The 24,817-nt window shown below is 44.9% G+C and overlaps 1 protein-coding gene across 1 annotated transcript in view; it reads right to left on the reverse strand.

The window, feature by feature from the left end:
- KIAA2012 (KIAA2012 ortholog) overlaps positions 1–24,817 on the reverse strand; it is a 116,264-nt gene that overhangs the window by 77,220 nt on the left and 14,227 nt on the right. The window contains exons 4-11 of the mRNA XM_060152314.1: positions 22,670–22,825; positions 18,730–18,872; positions 17,366–17,549; positions 16,620–16,762; positions 13,913–14,081; positions 10,450–10,599; positions 6,843–7,013; positions 4,361–4,471 (exon numbers count right to left, since the gene is read on the reverse strand). Of these exons, the coding sequence (XP_060008297.1) occupies positions 4,361–4,471; positions 6,843–7,013; positions 10,450–10,599; positions 13,913–14,081; positions 16,620–16,762; positions 17,366–17,549; positions 18,730–18,872; positions 22,670–22,825 (1,227 nt within the window). The remainder of the gene's footprint in view (positions 1–4,360; positions 4,472–6,842; positions 7,014–10,449; positions 10,600–13,912; positions 14,082–16,619; positions 16,763–17,365; positions 17,550–18,729; positions 18,873–22,669; positions 22,826–24,817) is intronic.

Consider the following 24,817-nt stretch of genomic DNA (forward strand, 5'->3'; position numbering starts at 1 on the left):
TGCTTCAGGACTTAGACAATAGAACTGCTCTACGGAGAGAGCCTCCTTGGGAAAGGGGGTCATTTAGTAACACACAGCATTACAACTGGAAAGAACCTTAGAAATAATGTTTAGTATTTTCCAAAGTGTGTTCCAAAAACTAGTTAGATGCACATAATGCTTTACTAAAAACAAGAAAGAATTCAGTGGTCAAATAAGTTTGGGAAACATTGCGTATCCTCATCTTGAGGAACCATAATCCATATTAACACAGCAGAGGCTCCTGCAGTAAGGAATGTGCTTCGCTTTAGCTTGCTGGTTTCCAACTTATTTGGCCTCAGAACTTTTTTTTTTTTAACAGAATGCCTGGTAACCTTCTGAGGACTTGGAGTTCTATGGGATATACACTGGGAGGATTGGATCTAATCCCAGTTCCTCTTTCTCCATATGGAGAAGCTGAGCTCCAAAGCAGTAGATTTATTTGCCAATGATCACAGAAATCAGGGTGGTAGAGCTGAGAATAAAACCCAAGACTTTGGATATTTAGTCCAAAGTTCTTTCTTCTTCTTCACGCTGTCTCATCTAATGGACTTCTTCATTTTTTTTTTAAATTAATTTATTTTATTTTATTTATTTTATTTTTGGCTGCGTTGGGTCTTTGTTGCTGCAGGCAGGCTTTCTCTAGTTGCGATGAGCAGGGGCTACTCTTCGTTGCGCTGCACATGCTTCTCATTGCGGTGGCTTCTCTTGTTGGGAGCATGGGCTCTAGGTGCGTGGGCTTCAGTAGTTGTGGCACACGGGCTCAGTAGTTGTGGCTCGCGGGCTCTAGAGCACAGGCTCAGTAGTTGTGGCTCACGGGCTTAGTTCCTCCACTGCATGTGGGATCTTCCCAGACCAGGGCTCGAATCCCTGTCCCCTGCATTGGCAGGCGGATTCTTAATCACTGCGCCACCAGGGAAGCCCTGGGCTTCTTCACTTTTAAATCTCTAGGCATCTTCACTAAAGCAACAGCTGCTAAGAGAAAGGCTACTCAAGGAAAATCATACTTTGTCAAATATCCCACCAACATGGAAGGATCCTTCTACCCATGAGTCCCCACAACCAACATTATCACAAATGACAAATGGGGAGAACACAGAGAAAGTCAACCACTTAGCATATGTTTGCCCCCAAATAATCAGTGTTTTGAGATCAGCTGGGATATTCTTGGACCCTTCATTTTTCTGTTTACCAAATTGTAGACCATGAGGAAATGACACCAGTATATTATCTATTATGAAAACAAATTACGCCCAAATCTAGTGACTTAAAGCAATAAACCTTTACTATATCTCACATAGTTTCTATGGGAATCTGGGAGGGGCTTAGGCCTGTGATTCCGGTGCAGTCTCTTGTGAGGCTGCAGTCACAATGCCAATCAGGGATGCAGTCATCTGGAGGTTTCCCTGGGGTTGGACCATCTCAGAAGTCACACACTGTCACTTCTGTCATATTCTATATTTATCAGAAGTGAGCCACTATGTCCAGCACACACTCAAGGGGAGGAGAATTGGGCTCCCCCTTTTGAAAGAACAAGTGTCAAAGAATTTGTAGACATATTTTAAAACCACCATACCAAGAAAGAGTTGCAAGAGAGAAGGATGCTAATTAAATGACCAAAAAACAAGGCAAGTTTTGGGGGTAAAAATCCTTTTAGGACAAGAGCAGGTGTCAACTGGAAACTCTGAACGAGATAAAGAATTTAAATTTGCATGGGACCTGGAGTTCCAAACCGAACCACTGGCACAGACATTCTTGAGCTTCTTGCAATAAAGAACTTCTGAATAAAAGAACTTCTGAAAGAAAACTTCTGTTGCTGCCACTGTGACTAGGAGAATAGATGAAGGATTTGAATCAAGGATAAGCAACTCCAATGTTCCAATGTTTTGACTTGTATCCTTCCAAGTTAAATTTTCCTTTCTTAAGCCTTTGAATTTTCTAAGTGTTGCAATATCCCAACGTGACCAAGAGGGTCGAATTCCAGCTCAAGTCTTCACATCTTTTTTTTATTCTTCTGAAGGTTTATACTCATTCTTCTATGCTATCTGAAAGCAAGATATCATGATCTAATTGCTTAAGAATTTATTTCCAAGTAGATGCTGGCAGAGTCTGAAAGTCTCAGAATGATCAGACAGATCATATTTCCACTTTAACCCAAGATTTTTTTAAATTAAAAAACAACAACTATGATCCCCCCCCAAACTTTCCTTTATGGCACCTGGGGTATTCTGTCCACGCATTTCTTGGACATGTGATAAAGATAAGAGGATCTCTAGGACTCTTCTAATATATCTGGGAGCTAAACAACAAACGGATGCATATAAATACAGTAATCACAAAAGTGGGATTGAGAGAGAGATACGGGTGAAAACTACATCGTAGCAGTTCAGTGAGATGAAGTGGATTTATTGAGGAAAATATCCCGGAAAAGATGAACCTTCCCCTGGAATTTAAAATGATTCTAAATATTTGAGGGCAGCTTGGGCAAAGGCTGGGAGATAAGAGAAGGAAGACTGAATGTTTGGGCGATCAGACAGATGAGAAAAGGGTGGGCCTGAATATAGTGGGAGATGAGACTGGAAGAGTAGGGTGGGGATGGTGATCAAGATACATTTGAACAAACAGCTGCAAAGAATTTGGTGTGGGTGGAGCAAATCCTTTGCAGGAGTTGAAAATGTTTTTCAGTATCCTGCTTCCCAAAGCAAAACAAAACAGGGCTTTCCCATTAACAGGGACTCTTAGAAAGCTGGGCCTGTAGGGAGATGTGGGTTAAGGTTCTGCCTGCCTCCCAGGGCCCTATGCAATCATGGTCGAGGCTGGAGGTCCAGCAGCTGTATATGGAGGACAGGCTAGAGAGAGGCCATTGACTGACTGACTGATTGACAGATTACTCATTTGTTCATTTATTCAACAAGCTCACAGTGAATGCCTTCAGGTTTGAGAGGCAAGTAGGATTAAATACATTGTTCATGGGACTAAGACAAGATGGCAGGCAAGTCTCGATTTATTCAGCATGAATTTCATTTCTCTCTTTCCTTTGTGTGGAAATTATTGAAAGATTTTCAATGAACATTTACTGTGATCCTGCTCTGTTTGTGTCAGGAACTGTGCTAAGTGCGGAGGATGCCGAAGTGACTGAAACATGATACTGACGAGATGACAACAAACTTAAACATGAAACTTAAATATTTCCTCTTCTGCTTCTGGCTTTTGCTTTGCCCAAAGGGGAGCTATTTCTCTTGGAAGAGAGTGGACAAATGTGTAGCAGGTGAACAGAATCGTGTTTGCATTCCAGCTGTTGTACCAGCTGTGTCACAGTGACAGTGGCCTCCACCTGTCTCACTCCTGCTTCCGCCAGTTCAGAACCAAGTTATTTTTATACTCATATCATGGGACAGCCCAAGTGGTGATGGAAGTTCTTTAATGCTGGATTTGGAACCGAATTTATTCTGGTTTCTGGAAATCCATGTACTAAATGGCTACTTCCACAGCAACAGACACAACACATAAAATGCAGCAATAGTCCATAGCTGCTGGTGGTGGAGTCGATCCCCTTATTTCGAAGGAGAGGAGGAACCTTGGACACAATGAAGGGTTGACCCAGAGTCATCTGACAACATAGAGGACAAGCCAGGGCTACTCAAATCTCCTGGCTCTGATTCCATGTTCTTTTTGTTGAGGCAGTCATGACATCATCCACCAAACGAGTGCAGATTTTAATCTCCCTCATTAAGAGGCCTGCTGGCTGTACGACTCATGCATACGCATCATGATGGTTCCTGGGTGGTTGACACTCATCGCCCTCTGACTTCATTTTTTTTTTTTTCCTTTGCAAGATGGTTATTGCCCAGAGCCAGCAGCCCTTTTCCAAAAAGTGAACATGCCAGAAGGGTTTTTGGAAACTGCCTTGATATCTGTCAGGAGCCAGATGATTCGCAGCAATGAACCAATACACATAACGAGGATAACTGATTGGATTACCAATTAGCCACCTCCACCTCTGGAGGGTGGTTGGAAAGAAGAGAAAAGGCAGTGTTTAGTTTGGGCAAATACCAAGAGGGCTTTATCATCCTCATCAAGACATCAGCACGGCACATTAGGCCTCCTCCAAGCCATTCCATGGGAACGTCTCTCTCCAGATGCTCCAGCAAGAGCAAACTTGCTATGCAGACATGGGGTTATTGTGTCTGAGTTACAGAAGCATCCCTGGGTTCAGCGAGAGGGGAGAAACTGGTAGACTTGCATCTGTTTTTAATGATGTCTCTGCTGCTGGGAGTTTTGGAAGCTGCAGGTAAAATCTTCCCCCAAGAAAGCGAGGCTGACCTGGGATGTATCATCTTACCTTCACCCGACAGAAGCTCCTCGGTTTGGGTAGGCCTTGGGAGGGACAGGCAGCTGTTTTCTCCATTTGGACCCAGTAAGAAGTGTCCCAGTGTGGGGTCTCTGGACTTTTCTTGAAAATAAGCACAAACATGGGCAGTGTTAGCACCAGTGCAGGGGAGGGAGGCTGAACCTGGACCGTGCTCCCTGAATCCCCAGCGGGCAGATGCCGGTGTACTCAGGTGCTTGCCAGGGTGCAGGGCCAGCCCCACTCCCGGGATTCGGCAGAGCAGGGCCAGGGTTCACGCCCCATCATCTGGAGTCAGTGTGGGATGAACAGGGCGGGGCTGCCGTAGCCTACGACGTGCCTTCTGTGAAGGTCTAGAAAAGGGGGAATCCTCTGGTTTCAGGCAGCCCTCCAGGGACAAGGTGAACCTGGAGGGGGCACCTTGTGAAGGAAAGGGAGCCCCATCCTCCAAGTGTGTGCAGCCCAGCTCCTGGGCTTGAGGCTCGGTGGTTCCAGCCTCTGCTTCCTGCTCTGTCACACGCCTTTGTGCAGTACTCAGCGGCACAGCTGTGCCCTGTGGTTCAAATGCTGGGACTGCTTAGTGACTCCAAGGGGCTCAGGCCAAGGAGAAGGAAGCTCTATTTCTCTCAGTTGCTTGGAAATATTGAGGGTGTTTCTATAACCTTACCTTCCCCATTTCCAAGGCAAAAAGGTCAGGAGTAGAGCTGGCAGTCAGCCACAGTGGATGCTTACAAGTGTGTAAACACACATATACGCAGAGGCATCACACACACACGGAAACACTCACACATACTTACACCAAGGTGTGCACTCACACGTACATATACACACACTCACAAGGCACGCACACATATGCAGGTGTGCCTGCAAGGACACACATGTATCACACATGAAGAAGGACACACAGCAACACGTGTACTTGTTCACAGGCAGGCCTGCATAATCACACATACATACACGAGCACACAAGTATACACATGTACTCCCATAGCTATATAAGCACACACATACCCTAAGACACACGTGTGCCCCCATACACACATTCACTTACACACACTCAGCCTACACACTTGAGGCTTCAGGCTGCACTCGTCATAGTCACAGCCCTGGCATTCATTCTAATCAGGTTCTCCTTTTGTAAGGGTGTCTAATTCGGGGTGTGTGTGTGTGTGTGTGTTTGGTGTGATTTGTTCTGGGCAATGCAACCTTCTAGGAATGCCCTTGTTGGTGACGCTACTGTACCTAAAGTTCAGTTCATTAGCTCAAAATTAAGAGAGCATCATTGCCATGCAAATATAAAAGGGAGGAGGTTGTAAGAGAAAGGTTCCATTTGGAAATAGTTTGTAAGTTTCTTTGGAGAGAGAGAGAGAGAGAGAATTTGACTTTGACCATTCCAGCCTTAAACAGAGGAGCTGCAAGCACATATGGAATTATTGATCCATGTATTGAATTAATGCTTACAAGGCTTCAAATATAAATAAATGCTTGGGTCGAGGCGGGGAGCGCAAGCGAGCAGGATTTAAATAGTGAGGCATCTGTCTCTGAGCGAGCCTGGGATGGGACGAAAGCTGTGGTATCTGTTGTCTTCTTGGTAGCTCTCAGTTGCCACATTCCTCTCGAGTGTGAGCTTCTCTAGGCCCTGAGTGTGATTCTGCTGTTAACAGAGATACTTTGTTCACATTGTCTGGCACCCAAACACACACCAGCTCCTTCATCTGGTGCTCAATCAGAGAAAGCCACCCATCATCCGATGAGGGAGGAACAGCTGATTGGGCTGCACTTTCTAGAAAATGGTTTGTTGGTCTCCAGCATGGCCCCTCCCTAAGGGATTTTCGGGGGTAATTTGGACCCTAAGCAACTTTTGCTTTATGTGCTGCGTTTAGATCAAAGCCCGCATGGAAGCTGTTATTGCACTGTCTTAGTTTCCTCCTGGACTGTTGGCTCTTAAGGATAAGAACTCTGAGTGGGGCTAAGTCATAGAGGGTGTGGCCCTGCCTGCCTCATCCTTCAGTAGAAATCCAGAGTCCTTTTCTCTCTGTGCACAGGCCTCAGGCTCTGCCCTGGGCCGGAGGGTGACTCCTCCCCGGGGACTCTTCCTGTTGGCAGCGTCCCCAGGCTCCCTTGCCCCATGCAGGGTTATGGCTCGGTGTTGAGAATGCCTGGTAAACCCAGTAGCGAGTCTCCCTGATGAGCGCAGGGAGCTGTGTCATCACACGCTGCTGCCGGGAGTGAGGAAAGCACAGAACAGCTTGGCAGTGCCTGTTGGTGCAGAAAACCCTTAAAACATGTACTGACTCTTGAGGAATATGCATGGTGACCGTTAATCCCACTGACAGCACTGGAAACACTGCTGATTTCCTTTTTTCCATGGGGTGGCTTTCAGACAGCTTATGTGTGGCCCTGGAGGATGATTAAAATGAGCCCAGAGCCACAGACAAGCCAAGAGGGTGCATCGGTGCACCCCAGGAGTGATTACCTTGTCCTGCTGCTGGCAGTGCCCCGCCGGCCTGTCTCACATGGTGGGGGCCCATGGGGCTGCTGTGGCCTGATGTCCTGGGGCTGTCCAGGCCCCTCTGGCTCTCTGGACCTTTTCTTCCTTCCGTCAGGGACAGTGGTGGAGTGCCATCCTGGGGTGCAGCATCATCCTCTTCAAAAGCAAAAGGAGAAAAAGTACGAGTGAGAATTTGGATCAGTAAGAAGGTGAAGGAACCTCTTTTCTAATTCTGTTGCTGTGGCTCCTAGTGTCTAGGATCACTGATTCCCCTCATTCTCAAGTTTGTCTCTTTTCCAGCCCTGCTAAGGAGCAGAGGCCGGGTATCTCCCACAGCCAAGGTGGGATTATCTTGGCTAGAATAGCAGCCCTACTGTTGGGGAACCTCCAAGAACTGGGAGGAACTGAACAGTGGTTGTTGTTATCCTCATCCTACTGATGGGCTCCTGAGATAGGAGATAGACTAGGGAGGCTGCAAGGTCCTTCCCTAACTGGGGAGACCCCAGCGTTAAAGCTCATGGGACTATTGGCTACAGAGTTCCAACCACAAAGCAATTTTTCTAAGCAGAACCAGTGATCTCATGGCTCCTCCAGGTCATAAAGTACAAAGTAGCCCCTTCTAGATGGTAGTTAGAGGGTAACAGGATGGATGATAAACGCAAAGCACGTCTTGACCTCCATCTTTGTTCTTTCTCTCACTCTTTCCCCAAACAGACTCTGCTCTAGGAGCTGCTCTAGGGAGGGCAAAACCTAATTTTTAGAGGGTAATCTAAAAGTGATTGGGACCTTGTCTTAATCTCAGAGAGAGTGGTCTTTATTTCATGTTCAACACACTCTTGGTGTTTGTGTTTAAAGGCTGGCTTCACACACAGTCTCCAAGTATCACAAGCTACTTATTTACAAAGGGAAGAGGTGTCTTAACAATGGAGAAAGACATCTCTTTAACCAAATAATGAAATTTAACATCACTTATAATGGAACAACTTATAACAAAGGGAATTAATATAAAGGGATATTTTGTGTCCCTTGATGTAACGCACCGAGAAGCACACATCACCAACATGCCATTCTTGCCACAAATGTTTGATCTGAATCTAATCATGAGGAAACAAACCTAAATTGAGGATAATTCTGTAAAGCAACTAGCCTAAACTCTTCAAAAATGTCAGTGTCATGAAAAATGAGACTGGGGAAGTGTTCTAGATGAAAAGATTCTAAAGAGATGTGACAGTTAAATACAATGTATGATTCTGAGTGGAATCCTGGATTGATTGGGGGAAAAAAAAAGAACTGTAAGGAATATTACTGGTGTAATTAGAGAAATTTGAATGTGGACTATATATTAGAAAAGAGTATTACATCAATGTTAATTTTCTTGAATGTGATAATTGTACTGTGGTTACAAGGAGAATATCCTTGCTCTTGGGAGATAACGTGCTGATAAGGGATGAAATGTACAAAGTCTGCAGTTTAGTCTCGGATGGTTCAGCAATAAAATAAAATATGTATGTGTGTATGTGCGTATAAAAAATCTGGCTTCATTTTTATGATATGAGAAGTGAAACAATCCAGAGCTAAGCACGTAAATGGGTCTGTGCAACCTCTGGGGCGATGAGAGTCCCACTTACTAGTTCTAAACACCCTTGCTCCAGGGACCCCTGTGTGAGAAAGATTGCCATGAAAATCTTGCCTCTTCAGACCTTTTTTTTTTTTTTTTTTTTAAATGAATCTACTACCCAGTTGAATCACACACTGAACTAACCAAGCTACCAGGGACTTCTTAGCCCAGCTTCCTCCTGGCAGGGTAGCAGAGGATGGACAGGCTCTAGATACTGGGTCCCCAGTGGACATGGCAGCTCAAAACAAGTGGAGGACAGTGTGAGGTGAGCAGCACCAAAGATGAAATTCCCTGGTGTTGCCCATCCCTCCTGGTGGCTCAGGCGGTGCCCCTGACGTTGTGGTGCACAGGGGCAAAGCTGCTTTCTTACCTGTCTGCACGCAGAGTGACCCTTGCCATATGAGGATTAAAAAATATATATATTATTTATTTATTTATTATTTATTTGGTTGCATCGGGTCTTAGTTGCAGCACGCGGGATCTTCATTACGACATGGGCTTCTCTCTAGTTGTGCCACGCGGGCTTTAGAGCGCGCAGGCTTAGTTGCCCCGCGGCATGTGGGATCTTAGTCCCCTGACCAGGGATCTAACCCACGTCCCCTGCATTGGAAGGCGGATTCTTAACCAATGGACCACCGGGGAAGTCCCCATATGTGGATTTTTTTTTTTTAAAAAAAACTTCAAAGTCTTTAGGATGATTAACTCTCACTTAAGAGATATCAAGCCCCTGCCTCAATAATCAAAGGACGTTCTCAAAATGGAAATGTCTCAAGAACATCCTGACCTGGGTTCATTTTTTTTTATTTTTTTTATTCTGAGAGGCCGTGCAGTATAATGAATAAGAGCACAGATTCTGACACTGGAAGGCCTCAGCTCCAAGCCCAGCGAGGCCACTTATAATTGTGTGACCTCAAACAAGTCACTCATCTCCCAGGGCTTCAGATTTTTGATCTGTGAAATGAGGGTAGGACTGTTGTGAGAAGTAAATGAGATAAGATGTGTTAAAACCTGAGGCCGGTGCCTGTCACTGAGGAAGAACTCCTTAAATACGAATGTTCATCCTTCTACTTCTTCTGGTTACCACCACTCAGAGATCACCTAGCATTTGTGATACCGTCATCTTGCCCTTGGGGAAGGAGCTTCAGTTTTGTGAAAATATAGAGCTTTCTAAATATGGCCCATTGTTTCCAACCTATCAACACATAAAAATATACACTTTGATGCACTCATATGTATAATTTCAGATGTTTTGAAAAACTGGAGTGATGCCTTTTGTTGATATTATGAACTTCTCATGAATAGTCCCAAATAGATTAGAAATGAAATTCCATTGGTTAAAAACATGGGAGAAACTATAGAGCGTGCAGCAAATATGTAGTAAGTTTGGTGCTGTTTTACATCTGCAACCAGGAAATACTAGTAGGGGGTTTGATTTAGTGAGTAAGTAACTTGTGAGCTAGACAGGAAGTTGGTTTCACTGCAGCACTTTGGTTAAACCAGCTGCTGCCTGAGCAGAAGCCATCTTCAAGTGGCCGGGGAGGAGTGGCCTCCCTTCTAGGCTCTTTTATTAAAAAAATTAATTAATTTATTTTTGGCTGCGTTGGGTCTTCGTTGCTGAGCGCGGGCTTTCTCTAGTTGTGATGAGTTGTGGTGCGTGGGCTTCTCATTGCAGTGGCTTCTCTTGTTGCAGAGCACGGGCTCTACGAGCACGGGCTCCACAGTTGTGGCTCGCAGGCTGTACTGCACAGGCTCAGTAGTTGTGGTGCACGGGCTTAGTTGCTCCACAGCATGTGGGATCTTCCTAGATCAGGGCTCGAACTCGTGTCCCCTGCATTGGGAGGCGTATTCTTAACCGCTGCTTCACCAGGGAAGTCCCTCTAGCTTCCTTTTTATGGCTGAGGACCCTGATGTGTCTTGCCTGGCTCTCCTTTGGATTGAGATCCCTGTGGGTTGCTGGAGGGAAGGAATAGCTACCTTGAGGCAAGAGTGTGTCCCTCCCTGTGTCTACTGGGAGATGTACTGTTAATTCCCTTGGCCTTTTCAGGGGCACCTGCTTCGGGGGAGGCCTCCATAAAGGCCTGGACTCTTCTTCTGTTTCTGGTGCTGACTCAGAAACAGGAGCACCTAAGAGACAAAGAGAAAGCCAAGTTGTAGTAGACATCTGTGGTTTTTGCCAGCTCTCTCTTCTTTTTGGGGACCCATCTTTCTCTCACTCAAACCATGTGGTTTGGGTGGTCCGTTCCCTGACTCCAGGGATGGGCAAGTGACTGAAGCCTGGCTAACGAGAGCACCTCATTGCTTTAGCCACTGTGACTGGGTCCGGGGTGGGCACATAGTCCAAGCCTGGCCAATCACAGGCAATTTTGGTACTTTTTGCAAGAGCTTTTAAGAGGCATTATCCTCTCTTTTTAAAAATAAATTTATTTATTCATTTATTTATTTTTGGCTGCGTTGGGTCTTTGTTGCTGAGCACAGGCTTTCTCTAGTTGCAGTGAGTGGGGGCTACTTTCCTTGCGGTGCATGGGCTTCTTATTACCATGGCTTCTCTTGTTGTGGAGCACGGGCTCTAGGTGTGGGGGCTTCAGTAGTTGTGGTGCATGGGCTCAGTAGTTGTGGCTAGTGGGCTCTAGAGGGCCGGCTCAGTAGTTGTGGCACACGGGCTTGGTTGCTCCGCGGCATGTGGGATCTTCCCAGACCAGGACTCGAACCTGTGTCCCCTGCACTGGCAGGTGGATTCTTAACCACTGCGCCACCAGGGAAGTCCAAGAGGCATATTCTTTCTACCGGGGTTAACAAGTTGTCATGGAATTGCAGGAGGCCATCTTTACCACCACATGGGGACAACGTGCTTGAGAGGAAAGGCTAACAGAGCTGAGAGACTCAGACAAATAGTGCCCAGAGGACATTTTCTGAGGCCTGGATCCAGCTGAGCCTGGAGTTGGCTGGTCCTTGCACTATCCAATTACATGAGTGAATACATTTCTTTTTTTGCTTGCGAGAGTTTGAGTTAGGCTTCTAACACCTGTTACTGAAGGAGTCCTCACTGACATACAAAAGAAGGAAGAACTCAATGGATTCACTTTCTGTATATTTTATTCCTATTTTTCATTTGTCAGTGTGTTGGCAAGCTCAATGGATCTAATAGGTTTAAGAATCTGGTCCATGATGGCCTGGTGACCTTCCTTCCAGGGTCATCATGGGAGATAATCAGGATTTAACCAAATCCTGCAAATAGGCCTGTCTTTGTGTATATTAAGCATGTCTTTTTTTTTTTTAATTGGAGTATAGTTGATTTACAATGTTGTGTTAGTTTCAGGTGTACAGCAAAGTGAATCAGTAAGCATATCTTTTTATTCTAGTGTTTTGACATCTGGGACCTTACTCACCCTGGGGAGGCTGTCCCTCCCAGGGCTCGCCAGTTCCTAGAGACTGTAAAGGACCACCTGCAAGTGCACATTTCATATGGAAACCAATAAGTCTAGAGCCCCTCCCCCCCTCCCCAGCCATGACCTCCTTAACACTTCCAGGCCACTATCCCCCTGCCTTAATGACCCCAGGGCCAGGTACCAGACAACCAGGGACAGCCCTGATGCACAGAGCCTGCCCAAACTTTTCAAACTAGCCAATCCCAAACCGGCTTAACCTGGTTGCCCTGCCTCGCCCATTCCTTCCTGCCAAAAATGCAATAAAGACTCTTGCCCATCCCACACGCCCTCCCCACCCCCACTCAGCCAGCCCTTCTGCTTCCTAGCTGACCCTGGTTCTTCTCCATGTGGCCTCGAGGGGCGTGGCATGCTCTCTCCTCTTGCGAACTGTAGCAGACTATCTTTTCACTGGCAGTTGTCTCCTGATCTCTATTGGCCTCATCATACCTGAATAATAAGAAAAACCTACATTTAAAAATACTGTAATACTATGTGTTTTTTTTTAAGGAGCTAAGTAATTTTTTTCTGAAAGTTAAAATCTACGGACTGAAATGTGCAGATCTTAAGTGTACAGTTCAATGAGTTTCGACAAATGTATATATCCATGCAACCAACCAAGATTTCGAACATTTTCATCACTTCAGAAAGTTCCCTTATGACCCCTTCCATTGACTGGTCTTTTAAGATTAACAGACATTCTTCTTCATAGTGAGAATTCCAAACAGCCATAGAGCAAAAACTGAGAAATCAGTGGCCGTTTTTGCTGAAGTTTCTAGAAAGCTCAGAACTAGGACTTCTTCAAAATTGGAGTCAGCTGTTTAGAGAGTTGCCTTTTGCTTCGGCTTGCCCAGAAAAGTCCCAGGGGCAAGAATGTGGAATGGCTTGGGAAGGTCAGAAAGAATTTCTCCTTGTGCAGGGTGCAGGGTGCAGGGTGAGCTGAGCAGTCATTCAGAAGCCTCTTTCAAAAAGCCTTTCTAAGTCCCAGCTGGAATTGCTCTCTCCCTTACCTGTACTCTCTTAGCACTTTGCTTAGAAGCTCAAAATCTCTTCCCTGACAAGGATTGTAGAAATCATCTAACATTACATAATAATGGTACCTAATTCAAAATCAGGAAAATGGAACAGACTCACAGACATAGAGAACAGACTTGCGGTTGCCAAGGGGGAGGGCAGTGGGGAAAGGAAGGACGGGGAGTTTGGAATGAGCAGGTGTAAACTATGATATACAGGTTTGTATATTATATGATAATACAGATTAAACAACAAGATCTTACTATACAGCACAGGGAACTATAGTCAGTATCCTGTGATAAACCGTAATGGAAAAGAATATGAAGAGGAATGTATATATATGTATAACTGAATCACTTTGCTGTACAGTAGAAATTAACACAACAATGTAAATCAACTATACCTCAATAAAATAAATTACAAAAAATCAGGAAAATGGCTCTTCAGACAAACTTTTATCTTTCTTTTGTAAAGCAAAGGTCCAAAGATCCAAATATCCTCTTTATCTTGGCTGCCAGGTAACTCATCTAAATCCAGTGCTTACCAAAAGCAATGAATTCATCCCAGATGTCTGATAACATCTATTTCTCTACTCTTTTTAACCAGGTGTTTTATTTTTTCAATTTCAATTTTATTTGTCCTTCTTAATATATTGCATTTATTTGTTGTAAGCTGCCTGAAAATTCTTGCACCTTTATAACATCTACGGTGCATTGGACTTAATTTATGAGTATGGCTGACTTCCATTTTCTTCCACAGTTTAGCAAAATGCTCTGCTTGACGAGGACTCAATAAATATTTTAAAAATTGAGTTGAGTATGACCAGAAGAGAGCTACTTGTAGACTTATCCTTTTTCTTTCTTTAAAAAAAAGTTCTCTCAAGGGGGTGACCCTGAAGAGTGTCAGCCACGATTTAGGAGAGGGCTGCGTTAGCAGGACCCACACCCCAATCCTTCCTGGCCTGCCGGGTTCCCTCAGGAGACCGAGTCACAGGGACCTACCTCTTCTTCGTGCCTTTCCTTTTGGGGGGTGTTGGGTATGGAAATGAATCTTCATGGGGAAGATGAAGAGCTCTGCTGGGGGCTTATTGGCTTTAAGTTGACTCCTCAGGGGGTCCAGGACTCTGGGTGATTCCTCTGAGATAGGAGGTGATTTCAAAGCCTTTGGTGCCTGGAGAAAATGTAAAAACAAACACACCCCCATCTGGCAGGTATCTAAATCCTGCTGCCTGCAAGGGATAAATAACATTGTATCTTACTGAATCTCCAGCATCAGAAGCTGCGGAGTGTGATGTCGCTTCTGTACCCAGGGCTGGGAGATAAAGCTGACAGACCTGGAAACCGGTCAACTCACTAGAGTAGGGCCGCTTTGCTTCATGGGAACGTGGTTATGCACCCATTAACCTAGCCTCTGATTGCTCTGAGAAGTATAAATGTGGTCAATTCAAGAGCCTTTGTGAGGAAATACAGTCTTTCTCTTGCAGTCGGGAAACTGAGCCAGATTAAAATGATAGAGCTGAGACTTCCATGTCCGGAGAAGGAGAAATCTTGGCTTGTGTCGTTAAGAGAAAAAAATGTGGCTCAGATTGTGGACTGTGCAAACCTGTAGGTAAGAAGGGGCAGAAAGTAGGAATACACATTTGTGTTTGCTTTCCTCATGTCATCTCTCTAAGCTTCAATTTCTTCCTCTGTAAAATGGGGGTAATCATACTTCCCACCTCATAAATTGCCATGAGGATTAAATGAGTTAATTATATGTCGCTACAACAGTGTTTGGAACTAGGCTTTTTTCTATGATATTTCTTTGAGAGAAGACTCTTCTTTCATTAGGGTTTAATACCTAATCTTGCCACTAGCAGAATACCTAGTTGTCTCCACACGTCTGTAATAGGAACATAGCTAGAAAAAAAATCACTGTGTGTCAGGATCAGCCACAACTGTAACCCAGTTTTTTTATGTCCAAAAAACCCCAAAACATATGTGTGTGTGTGGTGTATGTGTATATGTATATGGAGAGAGAGAGAGAGAGAGAGAGAGAGAGAGAGAGAGAGAGAGAGAGAAAGGAGCTATGGGTAGTACTTAGTCTCCTGTTTCCAATTATTCAGAAGTTGCTGAAAATTTCTCCTTTTAGTTTGCAGCTTTTAACATACGAACTTGGTTCTATGAAATGTATATGTGTGCTGGGTTTCAGGGACTTCAGTTTCACAGGAGGAAAAATAAAAACGTCTCTCACTTTTTTAGTGTTCAAAAAGAAAAAAGATCCGAAACACACACAAGTATCCTAACGTGTTTAGAGTTGAATGAGGAAGGAAATTCACCCAAATATATTCAGGGTAATATGTATAATTATGAGACATTAAGAAAATGATTAACCCAACACATGCGCATAGCATATTTATGTCCCTGGAGACCTCCACTGTCCAGGTGCCGGCTGCCCACCAACTGCCCTCTTCTGAATACTGACCTTGTGTATTTTGTTTGACAAGGTTTGCATTGGGAAATCTATGTGGAAACTCAAATGGTTTGTGTGAGGTATGGCTGATAAGCCAAGCCTTAATTTCTCTATTGTAATTAAAAATTTACAGAGTTTTAATATAGTGGAAAATATTGCTTTCTTCTGCTAAATCATATACATGGGTTGAGGGGAGGGACTCCTGTCCTCTGAGTCTGGCTCGGTTCTGGGCTGAACTGGGTGTGAGATTGAGGGCTTTCCTTAGGCCTGAGTGACCCCGGCAGGTCAGGCCTGCTGTTTACTCCTGGTTCAAAGGAACCTGGGAAGACAGATGCCCTTCTGGTATGAATGGAAAGGTTTAGATCAGCTTAGACATGGAAAATCTGAGAAAATCCTGAATAGACTGAAAACGACCTCCCTCACTGGCACCAGGACCACCTGGTGTGCCCATGGCTCCTCACGACCAGTTCAGATGGTACGAATCCCCACCATGAACTAACACTGCTGTTGTTTCCAGTTGGACACAAGATACTTTCACATAAATGCTTCATCTCGTTTCATCCTTCCATCAGCCCTGTGAGGCTGGCTGGCATTATTATCTGTGTGCACAGAGGAGGTCACTATAGCTCAGAGTGGTGAGCCACTGGCTCAAGGAACACAGCTGCCATGGGCAGAACATTCCAGAGTCCCTGCTCATTCCCACTCGGCACAGGTGCCTCCCAGCCAAACTGAAGACCCACACAGAATTTCAAGGCAGGACCAGGCCAGAGACGGCGAAGGACGTCTTTAAGGAAGGTGTACCTGACTTCTGAAGGGGGTTGATAAACCTGCAAAATGTATCCTACATTTTCAAAGGTGACAGACCCTCAAATTAAGCAAAACCATTTCTGGGTTCCAGCATTTTGAGGTTGAAGTGGGTCAGCTGCTCACAAACTCAAATTCTGTCCTTACGTGCTTACAGATAAACCTCAGCCCCTTAACAGGAAAAAGGATTCTGTTGGCACCAGAAAGTTTGGTTAACACCATAACGCTTTAATCGGGGGCAGCTGAAATTTCCTGTACTTCACTATTTTCAACATTTAGTAAATTACTACAGCTTTAGTCCAGCTCCACCCGGTGAGCTCAGAAGCAAGTAAGGCCTGTTCTCTGAGACATCCCTTTGAGTCACCTCATTCCTAGATTGAGATTAATCTTTTAAGCGCGCGCATGCTTAAAAGCACACACACACACAAACACACACACACACACACACACAACCTTTTTCCTCCGCGCTTCTCCAGATGTGTTTTTTTCTGAGCCCGTGGCAGATGCTACAGGAGGGAAAAGACATCTTTCAGCAGGAGGCTCCTGGAACAAGTGGCTGCTTCTGCCCTGGTGGAGTTTCATATTCCCTTGTTTGTCTGTAGAAACAGGATGAGAACAAGAACTTGTTAGTTGCCGGGGTGGGGATGGACAGTTGACTTTCAACTTTTATCACTTTTGGGTTAATGGGAAGAGAGACAGAGAGCGCCGAGGCACTCAGACGGCCATGGCTTTGGCTGAGGTAGCTTCAGGAAGCCCTAATCTCATTATCTGGGTTGGGTTCTTGTTGGTTGAGTCAGGTGATAGGGAGAATAATAACGATCATCATAGTAGTTACTATGTATTAAGTGTTAACTATAGGACAAGAATCATGCAAAGTATTTTATATGCATTAACTGAATCCCCATAATAGCCTTATGGAGGTATTATTATTATTCCCATTCTACAGATGAGGAAACGGAGCCTCTGTAAGATTAAATAACTTGCCCAAGGTCACCGTTAGTAATGGGGGTAATTTGAGCGCAGGCAGTCTGACTGCGGAATGTGTGCGGTTGAGGACTGGTCTCATTCCTACCTCCAGCTGGACTTTGGCAGTTATTTTCTAAGGTGAGTGGCATGAGGAAGTGACACTCAGCCTGCCTCGGTGCTCTCTGCAGGATCAGGTTTACCGAGATCAACAAGCAAGATATTTGGCTTCTTACCGCTGAGATCTGCCTTCCTGTTGGGGAAGGCGCGTCCATAGAATGTCGTGTGGGATTTGTCACGCAGGAGCCAAGAATGATCGATGCGGGCATGCCCAAGGGCCCTCCTGGAGGTTTGCTGTGTTTTTTCATGGTGGCTTTCCTTTGAAGCGTGGATGCAACGGTGATTCCCTTTTGACGTGTCCTAGGGAAGGACAGATACGCATTCCTGAAAACAGGTTTTGTAAAGGAACAGAGCAGGTTCCTATAACAGTCAGACCTTGTGGCTAGACTGGTGGTTCCAAGGATGAAATCTCCTTAGCAGCCTGGGAAGAAAAACATGGTTATAATGGCAAGATATTTCATGATGTTTATTATAATAAAACATTTTATTATTGGTGATAGAATGACATTTAACCATGCCTGACATATAGTGCTTTCTTGCAAAAAATTTAAAAATCAAAATGAAAAAATTAAAAATCAAGCATTAGTATCACTGTCTTTTCTTTTTGGCAAACTTTTTTTTATTGTAGTAAAATATACATAACATAAAATTTATCATTTTAACCATTTTTAAGTGTATAGTTCTGCATTAAGTATATTCACGCTAGTATCATTGTCTTTATCCATCATAAAATGTCTCTTCTCTCCCACTAGGTGGTACTTCTCTTCTCCCCCTTTCCTGTTTCATTGGCGTGTGACCTGCTTGTAAGTCATACATGTTTATTCAAGATAGGAGCACGTGTTGTCTACGTTTCTCTGAACCACTGTCGCCTTGTACACACACACACACACACACACACACACACGGGCCTTAGAGTTTAGAAAGCATTTTTACATTTTAACTTATTTAATCCTTATAGCAACCTTGGGAGGTGTGTATGATAACAGCTCCATTTTACAAGAGAGGTAATTCAGGTTCAAAGTTAGTTAAGTTAGTCACCACAGCTAGCAAGATGCAGAACTCAAAACAAGGCTTTTCCAACTCTAAGGCCAAAAAGCTCTTTTTTCTAGAGAAGACTAGAGCTGCCTAGATGGGGTAAAGAGTGTAGGGAGGATCTGTGGTTAAGTAAGATTGGAAAACCATGAGTTAAAGCTAAACCAGCCACTTTACCTGTAGAACTACCTATGGTCCATGGTCAAATGTGCACTGTGACTCTCTGGGAGGAGGACATTTCCCAAATGTATTTGGCCAAGAAACCCTTTTTTTGCATGGAGCATCTGGCAATGCTAGGGTTCCACAGGTGACACTTTGGGAAACAGGGGTCAGTAGGCTCAAAGTACTCTTCTCTTCTCTGGAGGACCCCAAGAAATGGTGAAGGGAGGGAGCATTATCTCTAAAGTCAGAAGAATAGTGACAGAGGGGACCCCATTAGAAATGGTACCTCTGCCTGTGTTTCATCTTCCTGCCAGGGCTGCTTCCTGAGTGGTGGCAAGCGAGTCCCCTGGCTGCCATGGTTCTTGGCTACAGAGCCCAGGTCCATGTGTCCACCAACCCCAGCTTCCCCTTCATCCAGGCCCTGCTGACCTGCAAAGGTGAACAGTGTGTCAACTTCACAAGCCCAGAGATAGGTATGATGCTGTTAGCTGCTTCCAAACTGCCTTCCTTGTTGCTTTTCTGAGCAAAAGTGTCGATCAAGGCCCTTGTTCCTCCTCCCTCCTTATTACTGTATTTCTGCTAGTGCCTCCACAGAAGTGGCAGCCAGGTCAGTGGAACAGAACTGCTTTAAGAGTCAGGAGGCTCAAGGTTGAGTCTTTGTTTCATGGACTCAGTTTCCTCATCTGTAAAATGGGGATACTGATTTCTTGCTCTTGCTTCCTTGCAGAGTTGTCTGGGGCTCAAATAAGCTCATGAATATGATACCCTTTTGTAAACTGTGAGGGACTAGGGGATAACAGAGGTGTGATGATGGTGGGGTGACCTGCAGCCCTGCTCTGTGGTCACTGAGATGCTCAGTCTGATGCATTTGATTTCCTGGGATGTCTGCTGTTCATTTACTTGTAGAAAAACTCAGGCAAGTGCACTGCTTAGCAATCTGCACTTACCCTGTCTGTGTAACCCTCAGGAAGGATCTGAGTCAACAGATGACTCCAGCATAGTTAACAAATCTTTCATCGATGGTTTAAAGGGTCCTGCAGCTATTTTCATCACTTACTCAAGGTAGATTTATTGCTGAAACAGTCTGGCAAACTTTCCTTGTTTGGAGCCGCTTTAGCAACACCTCCACTCTCTGCTTGCAGCTCCGTGGAACAATGGGGCTGTCTTTCAACCAGAGGCGCTGGAAGCCCTCAGGGGCTCTGTGTATGTTGGAGCGCTGGGCTTCTGGAGGCTCCCAGCCAGCCTCACTGTCCCCCAGGACAAGGGCTGTCCTCCCCAGCCCTTGTCATTCCTTACATCATTCTCATCCTTGGTGTCATTGGGTCAAGAGCCAAGTGCTTATCTGTGGGACTCCTCCCTCCCTGCAGCTCCCCTTCCTCTGCCCATTGGCTCCTGAAGGCTACTTTGGGTCTGAGCTGATGCTGAGAGTGTTGGTGGGGCAGATGCAGACTCAGGCGTAGGTTCAGGGGGACTGCTCAGGTTTTAGTGACCCAGGGAATCCCTGAATCTGGGGTGGCCCAGGGCCACGTTAGGCCTGCTCCCAAGAAAGCCTCAACTTCATATAGGATGGAGCACTAAAGACCTTTCTGTGTGTTCTAGAATGATCCTTTGGGGTCAAGCTGGACTTCAGGGCCATCCTTCCTGGTCAGATTCACCAGGGAACCAAGTGCATTTCTGAGGGTAGAGGAAGTGAAACTCTGGCCAAATGGCCACTCACCTGCTGAACGGTATTATATGGCAGACTGGCTAAGGTGGGGCAGGGTGCTCTGGGGCGGGAGGATATAGAGGGGCATTCTTCCCTTTGGCTGTATCCCAGGTGATATTGAATATATGACTCAATCTATGTGAGGGAAGCCAAGATCCTTCTCAGTAAACATCATCTCTGGCTCATTTATCTATGCTTAACAGAAACAGGTTTGCAAGCAAGGTATTGGAAGTTTCAGTTGTTGAAAGGAGACCACACAACTTGGTCTCTCTCTATCTCAAATATGGGTTCAGATTACCCAAATAGTGTGCATGGGGATAGTAATTTAGAGCTCTTAGAGAGCTTTTTTACCTGTGTCTTCTCCTATGGTTTTTTACAACAACCCAGAGAGAGTGGAACGCAGACACCACTACTACCATTTTACAGATGAGCAAACTAAGGATGCACAAAGCATAAGTGACTTAGCCAACATCACATTGTTGGGGGATCTGAGATTTGCAGCCAGGACTTTTGCTACTTTCTCCAATACAGTGTCTGGCAAGGAGAGGGAGACCAAGGGGAGATAAAGTTAAAACAAATAAACCATCAGTCAGGGTTCAGGCTATAGTCTCTGAGCTATTTTTCCTTCCTTACAAGTTGATTTTTGGTCCCTGTGATCATGGGCAATTGGGCATTACAATTATGCTTTAAAAACACAAGGTAGGGAGGTCTATAACTAACATTTACTGAGCACTTGCTATGAGCCAGATACTGCATTATCCCGTTTAAGTCCCACATCCAATCCTGTGAGGTATAGGTGGCTATGGTCATCTTCATTTTATAAATGAGGAAACTGAGGCCCAGAGAGGTCACATGGCTTAGAATCTGGTGCTAATGGGCACGTGTTTAATCACTATTTAATATTGCCTCTCTGTTTCTGCCTGATTGTGACAGCTCCTCCGTATATGGCATCAATTAGGGAAGTCACTTGATTCCTTAGGTGTGCAGTGTTGATCCACCCTCACATGTAAGTACTATAGTCCACAGTCCAGTATTTTTAGATCTTAGGGCATCAAAGTCTAAGGATATTAACTGGAGACAGTAGAATTTTTGAAGCAAGAAGGCATTAGGCAATGGCGAGGTGGGGTGCCACCTGGGGAAGGGCAGAAGGTTCCAGCACAGGAGGATTACTGGGTGAGTTCACTACTCTTAGGACATGGATGGCCCAGAAACTTGATCTCATCAGTGCCTCAGAATCAACTGGTCTCAGGGATGTTGACCCACATTAGCAAAGTGCATAGAGACTGATGTATAGACTGGGGTATAATTACAAAGAGAAATACAATTGCCTGACCAGCATGTTTCCCATAGATGAACTACTGGACAAGGTTGTGACCAAAATTCCTTGATAATGGAGTCTAGACTCAAAGGAGGTATATGGTAGGCATGTTTATGGCACCAGGCTCTGAGAACCTGCCATGTTCTCCACTCCACTTGATAGATCAGATTCTCTACTTATCCTGACTAGATCCTTTTGCAAGTACAGGGCTTGGTTTGTTTCTGGACTATTGTTTCTGGAAAATTCCTTTTTCATTTCAGAAAAATTAACTTTATATTATGTTAGGCTCTTGTCCTTTCCTTCTCGTTTCTCAAAAACTCTGGTAGTAGTCAAGACCCTATTCTTTGCCCAGTCATCTTTATCCAGTCATCATTCCCCATCTCCCTTAGCAAAGCAAATCTGGCTCTTTTAATGCTTCAAGTTCCCAAGAATAATATTGACAGGTAGAACCTCCATAGTACTGAACAGCTTACAGACAGCTCACAATAATTTTCTGTGCAGTAACGAGGTAGGCCTTGTTATGTCCATTACAGAGATAAGCAAACAAGCTCAAAGAGGTTGAGTGATTGGCTCAAGATCTTACATCTAGTAAGAGAAAGAACAGCCATTGCAGAACAGCCAGATTTCTGGCTCCAAAGCCTGTATTTTTTCTTATGATATTGCCACAAAGCCACAGGTTAAAGAGTGTTAGAGTGAAAAAGACATAAGAAATCGTGTAAAATCTAGACTCTAGATATGCACTGTCCAATACAGTAGCCACTAGCCACATGTGGCTATTTAGATGTAAATTAATTAAGAGTAAATAAAATTGAAAAACTCATTTTCACAGTCATACTACCTACATTTCAAGAGCTCAATAGCCACATGTGGCTGATGGCTACTATATTGGAATTGGACAGCATATATATATATATATACACACACACACACACACACACACACACACACACATATATGCATGTATATATACATATACATACATGTATATATATACACACATATATGTATAAAAATATATATATGTATAAAACATTCCATCATTGCAGAAGGTACTATTGGATGGTGCTGGTCTAGACTAACTCCCTCATTTTACAGATGAGGACAATGAAACCCAGAATCCCTAGACCTTATTTTGGAAAACTTCATTTTAAGCTGTTAAAAATCCAAGTGTTTGAGGTCTGGTTTGATAAAATCAACATGCACCTTGTTCCAAAGATTTTCCTGGTTGAATCCAAAATGGAGGGAAGACAGGCAGGAGATGGTATTTGGGGGGTACACCTGGAAGATCCTGTTGTGGCTTGAGATTCTTTGGTACATTAAGTTGACTTTCCTGGAGCAGGACAGAATCCTTGATGTATCCTGAAGAGTAGGTCAGGAGTTATTGGTAGAAGTAATGGTTGCCAGTCTAGACGTCTTGGTGATAACTACAGGGTTCCCCACTTGCATTAGTCTTAGTTTTGGACATTGCCCATTAAGGAAGACAATTAGAAGATGCGAGAGATTAAAAAGTCAGATAGAAGCCGTAGAGGGTTCTCTGTCTAGTGTCTTGGGTGCCTCTGGTCCTGTGCCACATATATACTTCTTCCGCTCCACCATTCCCAGGAATTGGGTCCCCCTCGTGGAAGAAACATGGCTGCTTCTTTGGGGTTGGCTAAAAGGCACCTCCTGCCTCGGGAGGAAATCTAAAGGTTTCTCCTGGATATATCCTGCTTGCTTCTGCAACCCCCATGATTTTCAATCCATTCTATAAGTATTTATTGAGGGCCTATCAATGTTCCCACCTCTCTACTGGGCAGTAGGGTGGATACAGAGAAACCAGACATGGGTCCTTTTTAAAGGCACTAATAGTCTGTTGGAGAGACAAAGCTCTCCTCTGCTCTATGTGTGTGGTCCCAAGTGTCAGTGTTATATAAGGCCAGAAAATGAGGAGCTCAACATTGCTGGATTTGTCAGAGAAGCCTTTGTAGAAGATGTGTGCCTGAAGGGTGGCGAGGATTTATCATAGGAGTGGAAAGATGGGAACATACCAGCATCACAAAGGTGGTGAGCTCTGAGATGTGAAGGAAGGGGGTGGCAGAGTCCACTGGGCCAATGACCTCATATCCCAGTGTTGTCTTTGCTCCTCCAGCTTGAGAGTCTCACCCTCAAGAAGGCCTTTGATGAGGAATTATGGCAAGAGGCCCAAGAATGCATGTACACATGGACCTTTCCTTAAACCACACATTGTAGCTACATGACTTTCACAGAAGGGTCTGAGACATTTTTTGATGTTAAGAGGGGCTCTCCTCCTTGAAGACGTTGGGCTTGGGCCATGGGGCAGTGGCCTGCTCTGCCCTCCGCCCCACCCAACAATAAACATATCTCTGGTTAAGAGGCTCTTTCTCACAAGTGTTAGATAAATGGAACTGCCTGGAACCATGGGTCCGCCGTGAAGGGTAAACCAATTACTGGACAAACCCACATCTCTCATTTTCCTTCAAGTCATCACTTACTGGGGAGAGAGCTGTTTTCTCTCCTTTCCCGAAGTAAACCTGTAAAGCAAGAAGAAAGGCAGTTTTCCTCTGGTCCCATCTGTTCGTTGGTGCTGAAGAGGTGGCAGCTAGCTGAGTAGCCACTGGCAAATCCTACTGCTCTCCCCTCTCTTCCCCAGTAGGTTTGCCAAATAAAATATGGGATGTCCAGTTAAAATTGAATTTCAGATAAACAATGAATACTTTTTTAGTAGGAATATGTACCAAATATTACAAGTGTAACTTTTTTGTGCGTGCCTCTGTGTGTATGTGCACGTGTGTAGGCGCTAAATCTGGCAACTCTAATTCCCAGCCATTGCCTGTTTTTATTTTGAAGCCATTACAGAGTGTGTTTGGGGTCTCTGTTCAGCAGCAGGGTGTCCGTCTCACTCCTGGGTGGGTTGTGCTGGAGAGCCACCTTCTTTGAGGAGGAGGCCTAACATTTCTACGTCCTGGGGGATCTGAGGTCCCTCTGAAGGGGAAGTAGGGGATATTGGGAAGAGGGTGGCACCTGGGGTGTGGGGAGGATCTGGCTTCTGGTTTCAGCTTTGCTTTTGGCTGAATGACCTTGGACAAATTACTTTGCCCCTCTGGGCCTCTTTCTCCTTCCCTTGTAAAAGATTGGGATTGCACTGGAGGATCTGGAGTCTCTGCATGGGGAAGCTTGGGATGCACGTTCTGCTTGGGATGCAGAGCGTGAGACTGTTGAGAGGCAGTAGAGGGAAGGCAAGACTTCAGGCTGCACTCCCTCCGCACACGTGGGGGAAGCTGACGGGCGAAAGGTGCAACGGCACAATTAACACAGAATTGGTCCTGAAATTCTGCTGTTTCAGACCTTGAT

The sequence above is a fragment of the Lagenorhynchus albirostris genome, chromosome 6 (assembly GCF_949774975.1).
Source record: "Lagenorhynchus albirostris chromosome 6, mLagAlb1.1, whole genome shotgun sequence".
In the NCBI taxonomy this organism is placed as follows: Eukaryota; Metazoa; Chordata; class Mammalia; order Artiodactyla; family Delphinidae; genus Lagenorhynchus; species Lagenorhynchus albirostris.